This window comes from Pelobates fuscus, chromosome 5 (genome assembly GCF_036172605.1).
Source record: "Pelobates fuscus isolate aPelFus1 chromosome 5, aPelFus1.pri, whole genome shotgun sequence".
Lineage (NCBI taxonomy): Eukaryota > Metazoa > Chordata > Amphibia > Anura > Pelobatidae > Pelobates > Pelobates fuscus.
In genome coordinates, this window is record NC_086321.1 from 222,002,858 (window position 1) to 222,027,241 (window position 24,384).

Below are 24,384 nucleotides of genomic sequence, written 5' to 3' on the forward strand. Positions count from 1 at the left end.
ACCCGCTCATCTGCAGACTGCTCCGTGGCATGCACCTACGGCGCCCCCCGGAACCCAAATACTCTAGACTTTGGGACGTTGGTGTGGTCCTCCAATTCTTACGAAATTGGCCTCCCAACGAAGAACTGTCACTCCGCCAGCTTACCGCAAAATTCACCCTCCTGCTCTGTCTGGTTTCTTTCCGAAGGGTATCGGACGTACGCGCATTTGACGCCAACGCGTTTACCTTCTGTCCGGCGGGTGTCACCTTTCGGATCTCACGTCGCACTAAGTCCAACTCTCACTCGGTTTTCTACCCTTTCTTCCCTTCTGACCCTCAACTCTGCGTGGTCTCAACCCTCCGTCAATACATGGAAGCCACCGCGACGTTGCGGCAGCCTTCCACTCATCAGCTTCTCATCTCTTACGTCCGCCCTTATGGTCCGGTTTTGGTCACTACACTGGCCAGATGGGTTAGATGGCTATTATCCCTTGCCGGTATTGACCAAGCTTTCGGAGCACACTCCGTGCGTGGGGCAGCGGCCTCTTCCGCTTATGCGGCAGGCGCGTCCCTTTCGGACATCTTGCGAGCAGCGGACTGGACCAGAGAATCTACCTTTAGGACATTCTACTTTCGTCCTCTGGATAACCCAGCTTTTTCTTTTCTTTCACAGCGTTGAAATTGCAAAATACGAAGCCTCCTGTCATGTGATAAAATTGAAGATTATGCTAGCTTTAGTGTACAGATAATCTTAATTTTAATAATGACAGGAGGCGAGTATTTTCCCTCCCTGTTCTCTTTCGTTCTTCCCTCCCTTTCATTTTCACCTCTACTTCTGACACTTGACTCTCTCATATGGGGGTATAATGCCTGACTCGGTAACACTTGTTGCAATGCCTTATTTTCATTCACTTATGGTTCTATATATATACTGTTTGGGGTGGGATACTTATTTAACACCATTAGGGGAGGACGTTTAGTTTATTCACATTTATTAGTCAATATTGAGTTGAATTAAGGGACAGACACTCATTGTTTTTAGACAATCATTTCTGGACTCTAATGCACCTTATACTCTCATTTCAGCTTAAACAGAAGTTACACGGAATCATTAAAGTCTCCATACAAGATGTCTTCATCATCGCATCAGGAGATTTATCATCAGGTCTAGGGAGACCATCATTTGAAAATGGGATGCCTTCATCTGCATTCTACCTGTTCCGGTTCAATTTATTCTGATTGAGTTTCCAGTTTCTTATTTTATGGACTTTTCTAATGTTCTGTTATTTCTACATTATTACCTTGTGATGTCGCAATTTTAAAGAGGAAATGATGTCATAGGTCACACCTCTTATACCCTATTCTATATTGTGATTGGTTAAAAGTTATGTCACTCTTTTCTTTGCTGCTATGGAGTTAGTAAAGAAAGATTATGCAAAATACTCGCCTCCTGTCATTATTAAAATTAAGATTATCTGTACACTAAAGCTAGCATAATCTTCAATTGTGCACACATAAGGGCAGTACTAATAGAATGAGACAGGTTCTCTGACACGACATCTATGGCCTGTGTGACTGACTTGGTCAAAGTGACATCTAAGCGAGACTGAAACACCTTCGAATTCATGTGATCCTGGGATAAATTCTCATCTATCACAGGGAATGGGCCTAGGAAGGCAAGCATGCTTGTAGAGGGCCCAGCATGGAACTTATCAGGCAAGGAAGTAGGACCAGCTATAGTATAACAGACAAATGTAATAATAGCAACTACCAGTTGTCCACTGGAAACTGAGACACCTAAACCTAGGTGAAAGAAAAAACAGAGCTACATAGAAGGGGGACAAATCAAAAGAAAGGACACTGGGCAAACAGTCCATACTTTGACTTATGTTTTTGGTTAAAATAGATGAAAAAAATCAGAGTAGGAATGAAGAAGAGAAGAGGAAGTTGAAAAAGTACAGATGGCGCGAGACTGCCACTTTAAAGCTTTTTTTAAAATTAACAGCAAAACCTCTAGATCCAATGGAAACAATACATGTTATCTATTTGACATTATATGACAGTGTAATACATGTATTGACTGTTGCTATCTCCTGCTAAGGCCAACCACAGGGTGACATGCATAGGCTCAGGTTGAGCCGTTTTTACTGTCAATGGGATTGTTGCTATGGTAACAACTTTCACAACGTGTGGTTTTGTGCTTTACCAGTGAGCAACTAATCTGTGAGTGTCAGTATCTTTGCAAACAGACATTATTGACAGTCAGTCAGTATTAATATTGACAAGATTGGAAACCAGTCAGTAATTTGCATCCACTACTAGCTAATGGCTGCTGAGCTATTTGCTGACAAGACTGGAAATGAGCCCATATTGGTTGGTCATAACCACCATTGGTTATGTTAATAAGATGATATCCACAAAACATGCTTTTACTACACTCATTGCAGTTACAGAAATTTAACTAGAAGCCTAGTTAGCCTTCATATTTTAGTAAAAGTTCTTTAAATTGGTGGGTAACTACTCAGTGCTCTTAAGAGCTTCAACATGTTCTTTATCACAGCTCACAGAGTTTATTCTCTATGTTAAGTTATGTAGGTGTATTCTATCAATGATGGGAAATCAATACACTTTCCTGGAGCTTGTACAAAATATACCGAACGCATATTTGGCACTATATTGTTGTCTAGGATAATTGATTATTATTATCACTGAAATACAAACCTATTTGTAATATCTATGCGGGTACGGTTAATATTTTAAAAATTAAAAATTGACTTAGTAATTAAAGCTTGTTCTTATGTTTTATTTTTATTTTTAAGTATAAGTGCAAGTGCTTTCTTTTCAAAGTTTCCCATCATTCATAAGCACACGTTATATAAAGTATCCTTTAACAGTAGCAAGGAGTAATGGACATCCCTTTGGAACCAATGCATTTTTACAGGTGCCACAAGTATATATATTTGTTAAAAATAAATAAAATCTTTGTATGTGACATTGTATGTATGGGTTTCTGTTTTCTTGTTTTTATACGTATGTTTGTACCTACACATGTTAGTGCTTTGTGTCACAAAATGCAATTCTTATTGCAACCTTTGTGAAAATTGAAGGTTAATTTACTAAACTGAACCAAAAATAGTGCATAAAGCAGAACCATATTTATCAAAAAAAACAACTCACTAGATAAACAACTGCAATTCTTATGTTAAATATGGCTTTGACCCAGATTTGCACTATCAAAGCTTTAGTAAATAACCCAATTAGTGTTCTCACATAGAGGGTTCTCGGAGATCTTATTACATGAAAAATATACGTTTCCAAGACATGCATTTTTAGATGGGCTGCTGGTCTATATTTCACACAAAGAAATTGTACCTCATTGTACCTATTTTTTTGTGAGATTACATAGCCTTCATGTACATGGAAGATAAGCCGATGCTGGAGCCTTTCACAATCCCTCAATTGTTTATTTACACCATCACCCCTCTTGCATTGTATGCAACATTAATTCCCAACTGTTCTGGCAAAATGCTGTAAACATTGATGGGTAGCTTAGCTCGTAAGCAAAAGGGAAGCGAAGTAGAAAAAAAAAGAAAAGATGTGTCTTTTTTTTCTCCAGAATGTAAGATCACTGAATGAAACAGGTAAGAAATGCTACACTAACAGAATATTTAGATATCTATCTATTTTAGATATCCAAGTAGTGAGCTCCCTCTAGTGGTTAAACTGATGTACGTGAAGTACCAATAAAGAAATTGAAACAAAATAAATTAGTCAAAGGTTGCAAACCTTTCTCCACACACAAATACATTTCTCCACACCCTATTTAATTAAAGAGAATGTTAATATAGTAACATATTAAAAACATTAATTGCCACTAAATTGAAGTGTAGACTAACTATCCGACTAACTATCCGAATAATATATATCTAAATATCTTATCAGTGGCGGAATTGCAGGGGTCGTTGTGGTCACTGAGTCGGCAGCTAGGGAGAGCTGATGTTCCTGTTCTTCCTCATTGCTCCCTTGCGCGCTCTGCAGTGATGCCGGGAGCCAGGATATGATGTCACACTGTCTCTATGTGTGAGTGTGTAAAATCAGTGAGTGTGTGTCTGTCAGGTAGTGTGTGTCAGTGAGTGTGAAATCAGTGAGAGTTTGTGTCTGTCAGTGTGTGTGCAGCAGTGAGTGTGTGTGTCAGGGTGAGTCAAATCAGTGAGTGAGTGTGTGTTAGTTTATGTGTGTGTCTATCAGTGTGTGTCAAAGCAGTGAGAGCGTGTGTCTTTCAGTGACTGTGTCTATCAGGGAGTGTGTGTGTCTGCCAGTGTGTGTCAAATCAGTGAGAGTGTGATTCTGTCAGTGAGAATGTGTGCCTTCAGGGAGTGTGTGTGTAAATGAGTGTCAACTCAGTGAGAGTGTGCCGCTCAGTGTGTGTCAAATCAGTAAGAGTGTGTGTCTGTAAGTTAGTGTATCAGTATGTGCATGTTAGTGTGGGTCTGTCAGTAAGAATGTTTGTGTCTGTCAGTGAAAGTGTTTGTTGATTAAACAGTGTGTGTGCCAATGACTTCATGTCTGTCAGTGAGTGTGTGTCAGTGTATCTGTATATAAGTGAGAGTGTAATAGGGGCCCTTCTCTGATGGTTGTACTTGGGCCCTGTGATTCATAGTTACCCCCCTATGTGACAAAAATATAAACAAACAAAACTGTGATGAGATATTGGGTGAATGATGAGAGAAGCCCAACTTGAAAATGCCTAACCCATTAACAACAAATGACTGATATAATGTGTTTTGTGCATGAAGATAAAATAAATATATGGAAGTATGTTTTGTACCAAAATAAAGCATGAAAATAAAATAAAAGGCATTGCATTTTATTTACAAAAATGTTTTATTAATTTAACAAAAAATTTAAAAGGAACAATAAACCGAGATATCCTGGGGAAAATGTACAAAACATGCTGCAACTAAACAATAAAGAGTCACTCTATACACCATAACCAATTGTCCTACTGAAATGGTTATGTTGTAAATAACCTATTCCTGCAGGCTTTCATTTAAAAAGTGTTTAATTCCAGTGAAAATATATTTTTTTGGTGCGTAGCACGGTCTCTCTGGGCTGTCAGTCAGCCAGCTGGGATACTTCCTAGTTTGTGATGCCAGTTCATGCTGCCTTGTTCTCAGGCTCTTAATGCTCTAACCCCTGGAAAAGAAAACCGAAAAAACACACAAATTGATTCTGGTTTTTGACTGCTGCCCTTTGTATGTGCAGAGGTCAGAGGAGAACAAAAAATACAAATCACACCGTATCTCCTATTTATAAACAGCATTTAGTTAACCGGCCTAATTTAGTCTTTCAAAGCATTATTTAACAGGCTTCATTGTTTAGAAAAAACTTTAAGATGAATTTTAAGAATTAAAATAATACATAAAGATCACATTGTAATAGCAAGCATTAACATGAGCAGAAGGTCCAGGGTATGTGTTAGCTTTCCTGTAGCAGGTTTCTTCAACATACACTATGATAAACCAGTCTGAAAATAGATATGATTGCATGTAGGTGTATTGCTGAATGTATATGTCCAAATACGAATATCTTTGAAGAATTTTTTTCATAGCCAGCAAAACAAAAGCATTTCAACATTTAAAAAATATATATTTTTTTTATTTGAAAGCCCAATGACAGCTTAACATGTTTACTAAGTTTCTTGAATCTACATGACAGTAAATCCATTAACATAGAGCCCCAGATTGTATTGGGACACATTGATACCCTTTCAGGCACATTCAGTAAACAAGATTACCCCTTAACTACCAAGCACATTTTGATTGGATAAACTATTAGCATAAAATGTATTAGAACCAAGGGACACATAGCCATCATATACTCGTATTCTAAAACAGCAATGTCGTGTACATATTCCACAGCAATCTTTACCTCTCTCTCTTAAGTGCCAATGTAATGCTTACAGTGAACTGGTAGAGTCCTTTTACTCATCCATCCTCCCTGACTACAGGAATGGTATGACCCACTCAAACTTCCTTTACTGTTTGGAAGCAGAAGGTGAGCAGTCATTTTCAGTACACTTGCAGCCATTGAATCAGAGACCAGTGGCATCTGGCAAAGAAATCTGTTCCTCTATAGGCTGGCTATCCTCAATAGAATATAAATGAGGATAAGTGTGGCTTTATGGACAATACATAATTCTGCAAAGTACTTGAAAGTAAAGCATTTATACTGGTTTCTGGAGGTTAAGTGATTATATCAATCATGTTGAGGTTCCCTCCAATTAACATGCCCTGCTCTTGGGAGTGATGGCATTTTAATAGGGAAGGAACTTCCACAGTCCATGCATTAACATAGATCTATGTTATTGCAAGCAACGTCTCTGTATATAGTGAATCACACAGGAACGAGACATCCTAAGCACACCTGCTCTTCCTCACTTTGTCATATTCATAATTGTTCACCAAAAGAGTTTCATGCAATTGCTAGCGCAGATCTCAGAACCCTTGTGTTTGGAGGGGATAAATACACAGATTCCAGTGGTTCCCAACATCAGTCTAGAACTTGGACATTTCCCAATTGGTATGCCTTGAGGCTGGTGTGCCTGGAGAACTTGGTTGCAAACTACACTATACTGCATCAAAAATGAGTATTACAGGGGATGCAATACACCTTTGGTGCACCAACACTAAAAAGTTGTTAAAATGTTCGTTTTAGTAACTGCTGCAATCGCTATTAACAGTAATGACTTTAATTAAAGCAACAATTATTTCCTACACTTGATCTTCATCCATTCTATCAAGTCCTATTACAGGATAAAGAATATATGATTAAACAAACAGCAGGAGAAACCATAACTGTTCATGTCTATATTGAGCACAATTATGTAACATTCACTTTCTTGGTTGCAAAATGTAGGTAAAACCTCCGTAAGCAGCAAAGTATTTTTGCGCCTGCTGATCTATCGCAGAAATCTATTTAGAGATACCTTTGTCCTTCTTCTTTACAGAATATCTTCTAAACTGGCGTAAATAGTTTGTATCAGATTTTACTTTACTAATTAGGCCAAGGTCAGGACTTTTGACTCATCCACTCCAGAATACAAAATGTATTCAGCTTGAGGCATTTAGTTGTAGATTTACTTGTCTAAAATCAACTAGACTCCCTTACATTACCTGGAGCAATTAAAACATATTGTTCCTTCAGTAATGCTAGGTTTCTATGGTTAAAAAGCAGCCCCAAGCCTCAACAGTATTTCCACATCCCTGATACACAACTGAGATAATGTATTTTTGTTGCATAATCTGATTGGATTTCCAACATATGTCACACTTCTTGTACATGCTGAAAAGTTCCATTTTGTCTCATCTATCCAAAGTACATGTACTTGCTCCCTTTATCAAGTGAGGTGGTTTTAAGCAGATTTAAATTTGACAGCAATAATATTATCATATTATTATTATATTATTATTAGAGAGTAGTGTTTTTCTTGAAAACCTCCATTGCACATAACGTTAATTCAGTGTTAATCTGTTAAAAGCGTGTAAATGAAAGATCAGATCACAACTGAGGGGAAATTAATACAGAAATATACTAAACTATGTACAGTATTACTGCATACCATTGAATAGATCATTGTGGCTCTGTACTGCAGCCAATTCTGTCACTTTGCCCACATGGATTTCTACATGGAGTGATTGCAGTACTTTGGAACCTGGCTGTACACATTTTTCCTATACCTGCACCTGTCATTTCTACCTTTTTGTACTATAGTAGGGAATTTTTATCGAGATTATTGTAGCATGATTGGGATGTTTAGTCTAGCATTATTATGTATTATTATTATTATTATTATTATTATTATATAGCGGCAACAAATTCTGCAGCGCTTTACAATGGGTGGACGAACAAACAGGTAATTGTAACCAGACAAGTTTTACACACAGAAACAGAGCTCAATGAGCTTACATTCTAGAGGGAGTGGGGTAAAGTGACACAAAAGATAAGGATAGTATTAGGGAAGTAGATTGGTAAAATAGTATTCACTGAAGACTTAGTGTGGGTTTTTAAATGACAGTGGCAGTAGAGGATATAAAGGGACAGATTCTTAGGGGCTATGTCTCTTCTTCTATCATTCTTCTACCTTTATTCATGCTACTTCTATATCTGATTCTGATCTAAACTGATGCTACCTGTACATTGTGTGTCCTTATTTGGATTCTTATTATTTGTTGTATGTAGAAATTGCAAACCTTGATTTCTCTGCTACTGCCATTAGCATTACACCAAACAACATGTATTTATTAGGGATGTGCATGGTAAAAATATTGGGTTTGGCATTCCGAAATTCGGGACTTCGGAACTTTGGCAACTTCAGAACTTCGGCAACTTCGAACTTCGGTACTTTGGAACTTCGGTACTTCGACTCTTTGGACATCCGTAAGCATGCAAATGTCCGAATTGTCGAAATTCGTCTGAATTTGCATTCGGAACAAAAGAAATTGCACGTCTAGTATTTATGACAGAATATGTCAAAATAAGTATTGCAGTATGCAATGATGCCTTTTTTATTGGACTAACGTAATAGTTAAAAGACAATCTTTTGAAGGTGTGATGAAACTGGCATGTTCTTCGGGACTTTTATGTTTTATTGGTTTGGTAGCTGTAACTACTGAACACCAACCACCCCCCTGGCTCACTATCTTCAAAGAAAACAGTCAATTAAGTGCTCTCCCTGTGTGGCCGCCGTTCGTATAGCCTAACACCACGTGCAGGAGAAAACGGTGGCCATCTTGTTCGCACAAAAGGAGGCAGCGGGACTTGGTAATCGAGTGTCTGGAACTAAAATCGGACACTTGACTTCCCGAACACCAGTCAAAGTATACGAACGCCTGCTTCCTTTTCCCAAACAGCCAGGAGAGCGCTGCTCTGTAGTTTGACTCCCACAAACTAGGGGAACAATCGCTGCTATGAGCCAGGGGGTACCATTCGTGCATTTATTTGTTTTTGAGACTTTTCAAAATAGACTGACCGCACAGCCTAAACTCATGGAACTGTTTCTGGGCAGTTGCCTCGGGTGCGGTTGGTTAAAATTAGACTTCCATATAATTCCAAAACCCCTTAACTGATCTGGGTGATTTTTGGATATGTTGGTCACCCAGATCAGGGCTATCAGGGGATATATGTGTTTTGGGGTACGTTTCAAGTTTTATGAAAAATTTGTTTTTTATGCCTGGAGATAATGGATTTATTACTTTATCTGACTCAATTATCTCACAGGCAAAGAGGAGGGAATTATCTGTTTGTATTGGGAGTGTCACACTTTGTCACTGTATTATTATTGGCTGTGAACTTTGTGTCCCTGTCCCCCACAAGGTCCATTTGGAAGTGCCCCTTGCATACAATCCAGTGTAGCACCCATTAAAATCATTCCTGTTGTACCCTTCATGAAGTCTAGGCTCATGTTTGGGTAACTGTCTATTTGTTGGGGAGAAACTACTTGGATGTTGCATTCATCTGGAACCGTTCGACTCTACACCCAAATTGCAAGCTATAATCACTCAGGAGTTCGGGAGGAAATAGGTGAACAGGGCATCTACTATACCAGCGTTCGTAACAGAAGGCTTGTCTTTTAAGTATAAAGTCAGTATAATAAAAATGGAATCTTGTCTACTGGACTAATATGGCTAATCCAATCTACAGTGACAGAATATATTTACATCTATTCAATTAGGGTGTAATTATTTACACTGGTACCTTTTTTTTATTATTCCCTGATTATATAATCCTACAAAATGTAATAAAGTTTATGTTTAATACGGTGTGGGCCAAAATTCAGAGTAGAGTTTGAGTCAATACCTATTTTATTAATGAACCAATTTTAAAGACATTTCATACAATGCGTGATTCATGTATGGAGATTTGTTTGACTAGGTTTGGAAGATTACATATTTTAAATGAGCTCTAGCACTCAAATTTCTTCATGGATATTCTTGTTAACCTGCTCAGTTGTACACGGTTTGTTCATGTACACAAGTTCCTTCAGATATCATCACAAGAAGTAATCGGGAGCTGAAAAGTTAATCTGTGAATTTCTTAAAACTATCCGCTCACCGAACAGTTTTCTAAGGAGGTCCATTGTGGCCCTGGCTGTATGGGCATTAACCCCACCTTGTTAAAACCACATTTCAGGAAAATTTTCCAGCCATTTTGAAAATAACATTTCGCTATTTTTACTAGATGTTCCTTTATGAAATTACCCATGATGAATCTCCCATATGTACCTGCAACAAAATAATTTAACTACTAACAAATAAGTTATTTACCTGCTAACTTAATAGCAATTTTCTCAAAGACATCAATGGAAGAAATGCTGAAAAGAATCCAGCCCAGTGCATACACAACTACAGCAGTTGCAAATACGGATTGAGAGTATCCAGAGGCATTGTTGGGGAAGAATATTGGGCTGAATCCCTAGATGTATGGTTCATTATCCAAGATCTTTACAAGTGGTGGAGGGTACCACTGAGGTTCTGCACTGTACCTCTTCTATAATGTTTAAGTTGTCTATCTCGACAGAATTGAATACCTGGAAAAACAGCATTTTCTTAGGTAAGGGTCATCCAGTTTGGATTTGGGCTCAATTCCCAGGTATTTCTGGAAGCTAGCATTGACTCTGAATGCACCGAGAAAGATGTATATAGTTCAGTATACAGCTAGCATTTTACAGTATATTAGACACAGAGGAACATGTAATAATTAAGTTATAACCAAAATGCTATGTTTATTTTACTCAAGATAATCATTGCTTTTTATCCGTTACTGGGTTTTTTTTTAACAAAAATTGAATTACCGGTATGTTGCAATAGATTATAAAAGGTTTAGCCAACACACTTGCTAATCCATTAACTTCCAGAATTGAGAATAGATATTTTACTTTCATGTTGTTTGCAGAAAAAAAATAGCCCATAAAACTTAACTCAGCCTCATTTATACTCTAGGAAAGATTATCAGCCTGTAGAAGAAGGAATTTCTCTGCCTGAAGCAACTAGTCACTAATTTTATAACATGACAGGAGGCTTCATATTTGCTTAAGTCTCTCTTTACTAGAACTCCACAGCAGCACATTAACATAAAGAGAAACAACCAATCAGAAAAAAAGTAAGGAACAATAAAAGTCCCCCTCCCAACCAACTACTTCCTCTTTCTTTACTGCTCCACATCAAGCACAGGTCAAAGTACCACTGCCTCCTATTTCTTTATGGGTGGCTGTGGAATATTATTTATTGATTGATTTATTGTATTTTTTGGTACCTTGAGGTTCTACTTGTATTGGTATTTGTTTCTTTGTGTAACCCCCACCCTACCAGTTCACCTTCCTCTCTGTTGGATGCGGGCAGATTGTTTCACTGCAGGTCCATGTGGTGGGGAGTGTCCTCGGATGTGTGGATACTTCAGACTGTTCGAGGATATGTCATAGATTTTCACTCCCCACCGACACAGGTTCGTCCTCCCCTGGTTCCTGTGTCCTCGAGGGTGCAACAGTCCCTGATAGATACAGAGATTCAAGCCCTGTTTGAAAAGGGCGCGGTCCAATAGGCATCGGACGATGGAGGTTTCTTCAGCTCCATTTTTCTTGTAAGGAAAAAGTCCGGAAGCTTCTGCCCGGTGATCAACTTGGGAAACCTGAATGCCTTTGTGGTGTACCATCATTTCAAGATAGAGGGCATCCATCTCCTGCGGGACATCCTCCGCCCAGGAGATTGGTTCACAAGACTTGATCTGAAGGACGCCTACCTCTCAGTTCTGGTGGACCTTGAGTGCCGACGGTTCCTCTGTTTCCTTTGGAAAGGCAGACCTTGCAAATTCACATGTCTGCCGTTCTGGCTCAGCTCGGCTCCATGGTGTTTCACCAAGCTGTTGAAACCGGTAACGGCACACCTTCGATTTGAGGGCTTCCATTGTATCATCTACATGGACAATCTGCTGATCTTTTGCGAGGAGCCCTCCAGAATGAAGTGTCAGATGCACTATGCGGTCTCCTTATTCGAGTCCCTGGGTTTTGTGGTAAACCAGGAAAATTCGGCCCTCTCTCCGTCATAGGTAGTCAAGTTCTTGGGCTTCAAAATAGACGCAAGGGAGTGCCTCCTACGCCTTCCTCTGCCCATGATCTCGACCATTTAAAAGGTAATAACATATTCTATGTCAGGACCGGATTCCACTGAGGATGTTGGCACACGTGGTGGGTCTCCTCTCCACATCGATCCAGGCGATCTACCCGGGTCCACTTCACTACAGAGCCATGTAGTGCCTGAAAGCTAATTTCCTCCGCAAAAGGCCCTCCTACGACCAGGTTATTCCCCTCACTCCGGATGTCAAGACTGAACTGCGGTTGTGGCTACTCCACATATCGTCCTGGAACGGCAAGGCGATTTTAGGACCGACCCTGGATTTCGTACTGGAGTCGGAAGCAAGCCTTTGGGGTTGAGGGCCACCTGCACAACCAGCTCCACGGGAGGACCGTGGTCGGAGATGAAGTCGGAGTTCCACATAAACTGCCTGGAACTGATTGCGGGGTCATTCGCAATTCGGAGCCTGGCTAGTCACCTTTCTGATTGCTGCATTCTCCTCAGGATGGACAATATCTCGGCGGTACAATACATCAATCACCTGGGAGGAGTCCGCTCCCTGATACTTTCAGGGGTGACGAAGGAGATTTATTGTTTCTGTTTCCAACGCAACATCACTCTCCAGGCGGAATATCTTCCGGAGTTAAACCTGACGGCGGACTGGTTCTCTAGACATTGGAGGGATGCCAGCAATTGGAGGCTCCTTCATCCCATTTTCCTCAAGATCGCAGACCGGAGGGGTCTGTTCACGGTGGACCTTTTCGCTTCCTGGACGAACTATCAGTTCCCGACCTACTTCAGTTGGCTTCCGCATCCGGCTTGCACAGCGGTGGATGCTTTCCTTCAAGTGTGGCCATCATGGGGAGCTTATGTATTTCCTTCTTTTGCTATGATCTCCAGGGTCCTACTGCAAGTTCAACGTCAACGTGTATCTTTGGTATTGCTGACTCCTTTATGGCAGAGTCAGTCCTGGTTCTGGAACTTTTACCATCCCCACAGATGCTCCTCTCAGACTCCCAGGAAATCCTCACCCCCTTGTGGTGGACGTCCGCCTCCGCTTAGTGGCCTGGACTCTTTCAGGGGAACCTGGAATGTCGAGGCATTATCGCAGTCGGCTAAGAACCTCCTCTGGGACTCCTGGGCCCCTGGAACTAGGAGATGCTACTTGTCAGCATGGAACTCCTTTTGCCATTGGTGTCTGAAACGGGATACCGATCCCTTTATGGCCCTGTAACCAGTGTTCTGAACTTCCTTTCACACCTGTTTGACCTGGGGTGCTTGCATTGTTCAGTTAACGTGGCAAGGTCGGCGATTTCGGCAGCCCATGTACCGCTGCGAGGATTCCCCATTGGTCAGGACCCGCTGGATTGCAGACTTCTCCAAGGCATGAGACTTTTGCGGCTTCCAATTCCTAAGTATTCCTCCCTCTGGGACGTACGCACAGTTTTGTCCAGGATTGGCCTGATAATCAAGACCTTCCCCTCCGTCAGCTTTCGGCTAAATTTGCTCTCCTACTATGCCTAATTTCCTTCAGACGAGTTTCCGACGTCCAGGCCTTCGATGTTGACTTTTTTTTTTTCTCCTGAGGGGGTCACCATCAGGGTGTCTAGACGTACTAAGTCGGATTCGACGGCTATATTCTACCCGTATTTCCACCACTCGCCTAAGCTCTGTGTGGCGACGGCTCTGTCTCGCTATGTGGCACTTACTTCTCCACTTTGCCCTTCCAGTTCCGGTCAATTATTGATCTCTTATGTCAGACCTCACAAACCGGTCTCTTCTCCTACTCTGGCACGGTGGATTAAATGGTTGTTTTCATTGGCGGGTGTGAATTCGACCTTCGGAGCGCATTCGGTTAGAGGCCAGGTGGCTTCTGGCGCCTTCCTTGTGGGCACCTCTCTCCAGGACATCCTGCGTTCAGCTGACTGGTCCAGAGAAGACACCTTCCGCCAATTTTATTTCAGACCTGCGGATCATGCTTCTTTTGCTTTGCTGTCTGAGCGTTAAAACAGTAAACATGAAGCCTCCTCTCATGTTATAGAATTGTAGATTATACTAGCTTTAGTGTAACTATAATCTTAATTTTATTGATGACAGGAGGCAAATATTTCCCTCCCAGTTTCACCCTACCCTTGTTACTTTTGTTTGTTTTATTTGACCTCCTCTAGTTGATTTTTCAGGGCTATGTTTAGGTAGGTCAGTTGTTTTGCCTTCCTGAGGGAAGTCGGGATGAGATTTTATGGATATTTTACTGTCTGTAGTTGATTATGGGGTCTTCATGTTTTCACAGTACATTTCATTCACTAACCGGAGCTTTCGACTCTGTTTATCTCGTTTCGGTTTAATGGTTCGTCTACACATCCACGTTCAAAGCCTTCTTCTGGATAAAGTTTAACGGTTCATCTACGGATCCACGTTCAGTTCCTTATTCTGGATGAAGATTATCGGTTGACTTCATCTGAATTCTTCTGTTACTGCTATATGGATATGTTTGTTTCTGTTCTTTGTGTTTGTCACACCTTTTAAGAGGAAGTAGTTGGTTGGGAGGGGACTTTTATTGTTCCTTACTTTTTTCCGATTGGTTGTTTGTCTCTATGTGCTGGTGTGGAGTTCTAGTAAAGAGAGACTTATGCAAATAATTGCCTCCTGTCATTAATAAAATTAAGATTATTGTTACACTAAAGCTAGTATAATCTACAATTTAATATCTGCAAGTGTGCTGAACATGTGTGTTCACCACCTCCAAAAAGTAAAGGATGTAAAGGTCATGTGATTCCCAAGTAAGGGAGGGGGAGGGATAAATGGGTTCTACGGTTCCACTGTCAGCATTGCATTGGCATTCCAGAAATTGGTATAGATTGTAATACCACTTTTTAAAAATCTTTATTTTACAAATCTTTGATTTAACTGCACTTACTGTATGTGGCAATTATGCTTAAATGTAGACATACTTTATACATTCTTATTCCATTTTCTGTAGTCATAGTAATGCCTCCAGGGTCCTTACAAATTTCTGTAGGCAATCTGTTTGATCATTTTATTTATCTATTTTTATCAGACCTAATGTTTCTAAGAACGACTGTATTTCTACTTATGTAATATAATTTCATATCCTGTGTGAAATATTGCGTGATAAAGTACACTGCATATTGGCTTATCATTTCCCCAGGAATGCTATAAAGGATAAACAAATACATTAAAAAAATGTATACATTTACATAATTGATTTTTCTTAGGATTCTCTGAAAATCCACCTGTACACACAATTGCTGTTTCATTGTTGTTTCTATTATATCTGTTTATTTGTTTGCAATAACATGTATATAGTTATATTTATTTATATTTTGCAAACAAAAAGTACTAGCTAGTGAAGGCATTAGGGGTTTTAACATTATGATGATGAGCTAGCTCAGTGGTTAATGCTCCAGCTGCAATATCTCTACATTTTAAAACTGTAAAAACGATTCTCAACAGCATAAATTCAAACTTTTAATGTCAGTAAAATTAGTTTTATTTAGAGGGGTAACAATAACGTCCACACCGAATGCTAGAAATCTATTACAAGCTGAGTGTTCTCCTCTTGGTTAGCCTTTACTTCAAAATTATTCAATCAGCAACAAGACTGATCTGTTATGAGATGCATTGAGTTAGTGATGACACAGAGGTCTGCAGTCGGGTAGAAGAAGAAGAGGATCACCTGTTGAGATGGCAATCAACGTACAGATGTAATTACAGGGGGCTGGTTGCATTTCCGAGTTGGGAATTAAAAGGGTTGTTCTGCAAAGTGTGAGATTAAGTAAGAAACTCAAAGTGAATGAAACATTTTAATCCAAATAGCCAATGTTTTTAGTTTGACTTGCCTCTGCTTAAATTTAAATTCACATTGAACTAATTTGAAATTCTTAGCAATCCCCACTTGATAATTGATAAACCTGTCATTATGCCTACAGTTAGTTGTGCAGCTTTTACCTGAGGAAAGGTTGGTCTGTAGAGTCAGCACCCCCGTACGATTTTGTTGAAAATCTAAAATATTAAAAAACAAAATGTATCATTTAATTATAGATTTAATCATGTAAAAAAAATTGAGGTATTTAAAAAAAAAATCACAATACTCTAGCTATACATTTCTCATACACGCATTTTCTGCTCTAGCAGGCACACGTATTTAAAGGAACACTAGAGTGTTAGGAATACAAATCTGTCAATATTGGGGTTAAAAACACAATTTGTCATTTACCTGTTTCCAGCACTGAAATCCCTCGCCTCTGGCCCACTTCCTCCAAGGGGGCACTTCCTGTCAGTCCGCCTGGGTACAGGAAATGGATGGTCCTGTACCGCGGACCGGACGGAGCTTGACCATGCTACACTGAGGGACTGACAGGAGGGAGCGATTTGCGCTTCCCTCCTGCTGACCCCCCTCTTTTCTTGTGTGCCCAGGCTGGTGCGCCCTAATGGACGCGCCGGTCCGGGCAGAGCTGCAGCCGCCTGAGGCTCTGTATAGAGCGCTCAGGTGGCTGCAACATGAGGGGCTGGCGGTTCTGGTGGCGCCCCTTCCTAAGGGGCACCCTAGGGGACTGACTAAGTCGCCTATAGGAAGCGCTGGCCCTGTCTCTTGCTCAGTTTCATGACAAAGTTACAAGTCGATGGTTAGTAAATGCCTCACTTATAACAGAAATTCTGCTTTCATTGAAGTCATGCAAGACTGTATATAACCTGTACAGTATCAGAGTTTGATGGTATAGCTGATTCTACCAGTGACTTGGCTCTACAAAACAAAGCTACCTTGATTCTACATTTTCACAGTCACTTGCCATTTGAAAAAAATACACTTTTACTTATCCTTCCAAAAGCTTTGTATGTGAAGTTAAATAACATATGGTCTAATTTTCTTTTAAAATCTTATGTCTTCAGAAGGCAGGAGTCACGTAGGTACAAAATGTATAGAAAAATAAACACCTGCTATCATGCAATATGAATATGAGCACCATCTGTTCTCTCACCTCCCAGCAATAACCAAATCCAGCATCCATGGGAAACTAAATACATCACTGTGTGACTGTTCTCCTTTGTCCTGTTTTCATCTTTCAATACATGGATTATATTTATCCTCCTCAGCATGTTCTTGATGTTATATCCGTTCATGTATTCTTGGCAGATATGGTGTAGCATCACATATCTGAAAGAATTGTGATGTCCTGTCCGAGTATCTTGTTGAAACAAAATGTATATAGTGAATTCCACGGATTCACTTATATCTGTTTCATTTCTGTGTAGAGCTGCAGAGTGGGCAGCATTAAACACACTGTGAAAGCTCATTCACAGTTGTGGAGTAATACTGTGATGTGGTGACGTGTAATGTTGTAGCAGTGACACAAATGGATTTTTCAAGCCATTTTATAGTAGCTTATCAGTGGTCAGGATGCGCACTCAACTGCGCCGCTGAAGATGCGTAACGGAAAGGTAAGAGCAGGTGCAATTACTTGTCATATAAAATATAAGGTAGGCATGGAATTAGGAAGGAGAGGGATTGGGGGAATAATCCTTCCAGGTGTTCTAGAGAAGGGTAAGATGTTTGTGTAGGTTTTTTTTAGATCATATATGTTACTGTTTAGGTTAGATGTGAAAATGTAAACTTATTTTGAAAGAGTTGGTCATCTCCCCCACATAGCTATTTAAACAATGCCATTTTAACAAGCAGATACAAACACATGAACACATATGAAATATATAAAATACATTATTGTTATATGTTCTATTTGTAAGAAATTGCATATTTCTGTATATTAAAAGGTGAAGTCAGGTAACTCAAATAGGCCTCTATCCAATTTTACTCATATCCCTAGTGTAATACTTTTCCTATAGAAAAACGGCATGGGTTTAGGTATGCTCCTTAAGGAACACTAAATTTGTTATGAAAGGCTGTCCCCCAATATTTACTTTGGTTCCTACAGTGATGAAGGGCAATATTAGGATCGGATACAACATAGCACAAAAGGAAAGTTCACAGTGAACCTGCACAGTGTATACAAGTTCTAAACATGCTGGGGGAATACATTCTGTAAACTATGAGCATAAGAAAAAAAGAAACGTATCTCTGCCTGTTTGTAATAGTTATAATAATATACACATATTTAGCTTGTGGTGGTTTCAAAATGACAGGTTCATTGTTTTATGTTCTGATCCACATGGCTGCTGATAATTATTTTTCTGATCTAGTTTTGTCGCATTTGTAGCATTCACAATGTAAGCATTGTTTAGGTGACATAATGTATTCAATTTACAAAGGAATAGAAAGGAGCTACAAATGCACTAAACAATTTTGTATTGTCTCATATTTTTATAAGGAAGTGTGCAAACATTATTCTCACTCTAGCAATCCCCAGGCCTTTGGTTTGGAAGATTCTTACTTAAAACCTCATTTTTCTCTGACCATGGAAAAAAAAACTGTAGTTTACTCTTTGCCACTACCTACTCTATTTATGTATTCCTGCCCAGCCTACACTTCCCAGGAGCCATATCCTCCACCTTCTCCTTTCCCGAGATAATCCATCCACCTCACAGGTGTGGAATATCAAGATGCTGATTAGACAGCATTATTTTTGCACAGGTGTGCCTTAGGCTGGTCACAATAAAAGGTCACTCTAAAATGTGCAGTTTTATCACACAGCACAATTTCACAGATGTCGCAAGTTTCTAGGGAGCGTGCAATTGGCATGCTGACTGCAGGAATGTCCACCAGAGCTGTTGCCCATGATTTGAATGTTCAGTTCTCTACCATAAGCCGTCTCCAAAGGCATTTCAGAGAATTTGGCAGTACATCCAACCGGCCTCACAACCACAGACCATGTGTAACCATACCAGCCCAGGACCTCCACATCCAGCATCTTCACCTCCAAAATCGTCTGAGACCAGCCACCCGGACAGCTGCTGCAACAATCGGTTCGCATAACCAAAGAATTTGTGCACAAACTGTCAGAAACCATCTCAGGGAAGCTCATCTGCATGCTCGTCGTCCTCATCGGCGTCTCAACCTGACTGCAGTTTGTCGTCGTAACCAATTTGAGTGAGGCAAATGGTGGTCACACAAGATGTTGACTGGTTTCTGGATCCCCACGGACCTCACAATACAGTAAAACTGAATATTTTAGAGTGGCTTTTTATTGTGGCCGGCCTAAGGCAGACCTGTGCAATAATCGTGCTGTCTAATCAACATCTTGATATGCCACACCTGTGAGGTGGATGGATTATCTCGGAAAAGGAGAAGTGCTCACTAACACAGATTTAGACAGATTTGTGAACACTATTTGAGAGAAATAGGCCTTTGGTGTACAAATATTGTTCACAAATCTGTCTAAATCTGTGTTAGTGGGCACTTCTCCTTTTCCAAGATAATCCATCCACCTCACAGGTGTGGCATATCAAGATGTTGATTAGACAGCATGATCATTGCACAAGTCTTAGATCTTGGAGTTCGGCTCATGAAAAATTAGCGTTTATAAATTTGCTCAGTGTAGTTGCTTTAAAGGGACACTATAGACACCAAACAACTTTAGCTTAATGAAGCTGAATTGGGGTATAGATCATGCCTCTGCAGTCTTACTGCTCAATTCTCTGTAATTTAGGAGTAAAATCACTTTGTTTATGCAATCCTAGTCACACCTCCCTGCATGTGACTCACTGAGCCTCCCTAAATACTTCCTGCAAAGAGACATCTAATATTTAAACGTCCTCTATTGCACAGTCTGTTTCATTTAGAATCTTTTATCTCCTATTCTGTTAAGTGCCTTCTAGACACTGCAGGTGCCTCCTGTGTGTGATTAGTTTTAAACTATTTTATTGTCACGAGTCAATATGTTGTATTAAGCAAGATATAAACAAGAGTAAATTACAAGCTTAAAATTAAGTACTTTACATCTAACATTACATTTTGTTTAACAGGCATTTGTAAGAATTTGTTTTTAACCCCTTAAGGACCAAACTTCTGGAATAAAAGGGAATCAAGACATGTCACACATGTCATGTGTCCTTAAGGGGTTAAATAAAAACTAAAATAACAAAAACATTAAAACCTAAAACCTGAACTAAATTAAATATGCACTCCTCTGAATTATTTTAGGCAACTCAGCACAAAGGCAACTAGCTTGAAGTGTTTTGTTTTTGGAAGTTTATGTTATTGGGCTATGGAGGGTTGGCCCACTGTAATTCTGGTCTTTTATAGGGTAATCTGGTTGTGAGGCAAATATGTTAGAAAAATTAGTATAAAATGCTTTATTTATTTCCACTGGATCTGTGGTATAGGTCCCATCATTTTAAGCAATGCAGGTTATACGGTGGACGCTTTGTTTCGGTTGTGCTTGATGCATAAGCTTTCCCATTCACCCTCCACAACAACAAAAATGCTTTTTTAAGAAACCTAATAGTTTTTTTTGCTTTTCCAACAAAATTTAGAAGTTGTTTTGCCTCCACATGGCTATTTATGCTAATGCAGTGTTTATTTTGTTGTGTTTTTTATTCCATTGTTTTTCATAAATGGAAACATATACTATGATCTGGCCTCTCTTCACTGCCTTCGAAGCCTGGCAGAACAATATTGTGTTTTCTATGTGGTCCAAGTTGTCATCTGTGAAATTGGCCCAGGCTCCCACCAACAATAGTTTAGAAATTGCAACTGTGGGCTGAACAGGAGGTGTGGGACTATGTTTAGGGTTAGTCTCATGGTCTGAGATTAGATTGTTGTGTAGTTCTGCTTATGTAACCTTATGTAACAGCTCAGAGGAGACCAAAATAAATCAATCCTAGATTAGGTGTTATGGGCCCTTGGTGCGTGTGCATGTAATTCCTGAAATTTATGTTTTGTACCCTTTAACCCCTTAAGGACCAAACTTCTGGAATAAAAGGGAATCATGACATGTCAGACATGTCATGTGTCCTTAAGGGGTTAATATGTCTGTGAGGTAGAAGTGTCTATGAAAATTAAGAAGTCCCTGATCTTCCTAGGAGTTGGATAACAAAATAGAGCCAGAACTATCCATCTGACCATCTAACATGCTGAAGTCACCTCCTATATATCAGTTTGCAATCTGCAAAAGGAAAAAAATAGGAATTTATAGGTTAATAAATTAGCAATACTCTAAGCAGTTAACATAAACGAAAAATATTTATACTTTGAAAACTGCATTTAGAGCCTCTGTGGATGGGGCATCGTCAGATGAACAGTATGGATCAATAGTCACCAGTCACTGTAGAAGCGTGAGTTTTAGGGTTCAGATATTGGATAACTCCGATGAAGTTGAGGGTGTCGATCAATTCCTGTGCTGCATGGAATCATATAGGAGATAGAGTACCTCTGGTATCTAATTTTGAACTACTTAGAGAAGGGCTCGTGGTTTAATGGATTCAAGGTGCGCTAGGAATTGGAGGTGATGACATCTGCTGATATTTTCAAGATCCCCAGTTTTGTTTGAAGTTGTGTGATTATAGCACATTGTTGTTGAAGCTGTACTTCTAGTTTAGTTGATGAGTATTCTAGGTTACTGTGTTTGTTATCAAGTCTTGAGGAATTACCTGCCAATTTGCTGTCAGGATCGCCAATAGTGTATTGTATTAAATTGAATTTCGCTTCTAATTTAGACCAGATCGAATCAGTAATATCGTCTTCATGAGAAGCTTTGTCGTTATTTGGAAGTTCTGAGTGTATACAGCGCCAGATGTGGCAGGGCTTGGCAGAACTGCTGAGATTTTCTCTGGTCATATATCTGTTATTTTTAAAAGGGCTTTATGGTGTTTTGAATGTGATTTGGTCTTAAGTATAGGGATAGGCAAAGTCCCATGCATCTGATATAAACCCAGGAGCTTTTAAATCATGATTCAATTAAACAACCCTTTAATATGGCTCTACATCACTGAAACTTGTGGTATCTGGATATGTAATCAAATAGAGTATAAAATAAAAGAAGTAAAATAAAGTAAATACAGTTGTTGAATTGGGTTGATCTGCCCCTATGGGAGTTGTAAATTGAGTAAAGAAGTCAAATTATTAAGACTCAAGTCTTGGTTGATTAGGATGCATGAATTATTACGGCCTCTTTTATTATAGTGTAAAAAGAGAATCAAACAGGGTCTGTTCAGAGGTTAGTGTTGCAGACAAAAATAAATTAAGCAAGACAAAGGAAAAGTAAAAGAAAATAAAGTATTTACAAATAGAGAATTTGAGAAACTGAATAGGTGCAGATGACCCAGTGTGTACGTAGTGTTACGCCTTGTGCCTTTTGTAACATGTGAGCTGGGCCTACCTTATGCCCAATATGATGTTTTTCTCTTTGTGCTCAACCGGATACTTGGGAGTGCATGGTGAGGAGATTTGCACCCTCTTTGGGTCCTGTTCTGAGCAGCCTATATGGGATCCAACTCATCAGAGTCTGTCCCAGTGCCGGACCTCTGGGTTCTCTATTCTCTCGCTGATGTGATTGGGTTTGGTCCCTGTTGCAGCTTAACTTGTCTACTGACATTGTGGTATAGGGGTGTAAGCTGTGGGGGCACAAGGTGTGCTTGGGCCGCCACCAAGAATGCTCTACACAGAGCTCTCTCACCTGCGTCCGCTCCCTATGGCTCCTCCCCAGAAGTCTCTTGTGTGTGATTAAAGTTCAATTTGTTGAGCAGGAGACAAAAACCTCTAAAGTCAGATAACATCTTATTGAAAATTAAAACATTTTTTATGTAGGCTGTGTGAGTCAAAGCCAAGGGAGGTGCTGCTAGGGCTGCATAAACAGAAGCAAACATGTTTTAACTCCTAAATGGCTGAGAATTGAGCAGTGAGACTGCAAGGCCGTTATCTATATACCAAAACCACTTAACTAAGTTGTTTTGAAGCCTATAGTATAGTATTACATGAACAAATACCAAACCTCCCTTATCAAATATTTGATGGAATTACCCTACTTAATCAAAATATGTTACTTCTTAACACAGCCATTTACTCTGATCTCATACAATAGACTTAGCTTTAAAAAAAGTGTGTTTTTTTTTAGCAATATTGCACTATAATTCACTACGTAACTAGATTCAGTGAGCAATACTACTGAAACATTTATTGATCAATATAGGAAATGTTTCATCTGAATGGGCTGTGGGAGCTTTTACGCCATTGAGTAAGTTGTTAACAGTTTTGATAACATCTGTTGTGTCCATCGATTTCTGCACCTTCTTATTTCATTTATGTCTTCTTTCCAAGCGAGAATATCCAGGTTTCGGTTGGATCTATTTTAAGGTGAATTACCTAGAATAATCTATTTCATTTATGTCCATGCATTTCAATTCATTTCCTTTAAATGTAGTATAATACTTATAGAGCTGTGTTTATAAATGTTGCTGTCAGCCCTCTCTTATTTTCTTTTATTTTGTTAATGGTCTTTGACTATGTATATGGCTTTTCCATAGGGCAACCTACCTCCGGATTACAGGATAAGTCTGATTGACATTGGGCTTGTTATTGAGTACCTCATGGGAGGAGCTTATCGTTGCAACTACACAAGGAAGAGATTTAGGACTCTATATCACAATTTGTTTGGACCAAAAAGAGTAAGTTACCTCTATCAGTGCCTCTATCATTTCATACTAGCACTTCAGGGCACATGCTCATTTAGAGCTGTTAGTTATGTTTTCTGGTATTAGTACAAGGAAACTATGTTTGATCAGCAGGATTTTAAAAGTAATACTAATGTGTCTTATGCGCTTTGGCATTAGAATTTGAAATGTCACTCATATAATTAAAAATGAATCTAGTAGTGTTGTGATCTTACAAATATTCAGGAGATTTGTTTGGAATAAAACGCTTGCAAACTTGTTACATTATAGACAAAAGTTATGTGTCTGTTGTTGTCAGGTTTTTTTTTTTTTTATATGATCTTTTTATTCTTGCCATTTATTGACATGGGATTTTGCTGTATGCCTGTCTATTTTGGTTACATATATATACTGTACCTTTGTATGAACATTCCTTCTTTTTAACTTGTTTCCATTTATTGGCTTTATTAGACTGGATCCAGATTATTTGTGTATTTAGTTGTTGCTCACTGTATGCAATATAATGACATTGGTGATTTATAATTCCAGAAAATTATAATACAACGCTTTATATAGAATGTAACAGACTGATTTCATGAACTGTAATTCATGTTTTTTTCATTTTTATTTTTTTATTAGACAACTAACTAGATTGACTGTGGTATATATATATATATATATATATAAATAACTATTATTTTGTATTCACTAATT

At 39.2% G+C, this 24,384-nt stretch overlaps 1 protein-coding gene across 2 annotated transcripts in view; it reads left to right on the forward strand.

Annotated features, from left to right (window-relative positions):
• Window positions 1–24,384, forward strand: part of TRPM3 (transient receptor potential cation channel subfamily M member 3) — a 491,731-nt gene that overhangs the window by 345,719 nt on the left and 121,628 nt on the right. For both annotated transcript variants that reach the window (XM_063455040.1, XM_063455041.1), the window contains exon 13: window positions 23,545–23,685. In XM_063455040.1, coding sequence (XP_063311110.1) covers window positions 23,545–23,685 — 141 coding nt within the window. The remainder of the gene's footprint in view (window positions 1–23,544; window positions 23,686–24,384) is intronic.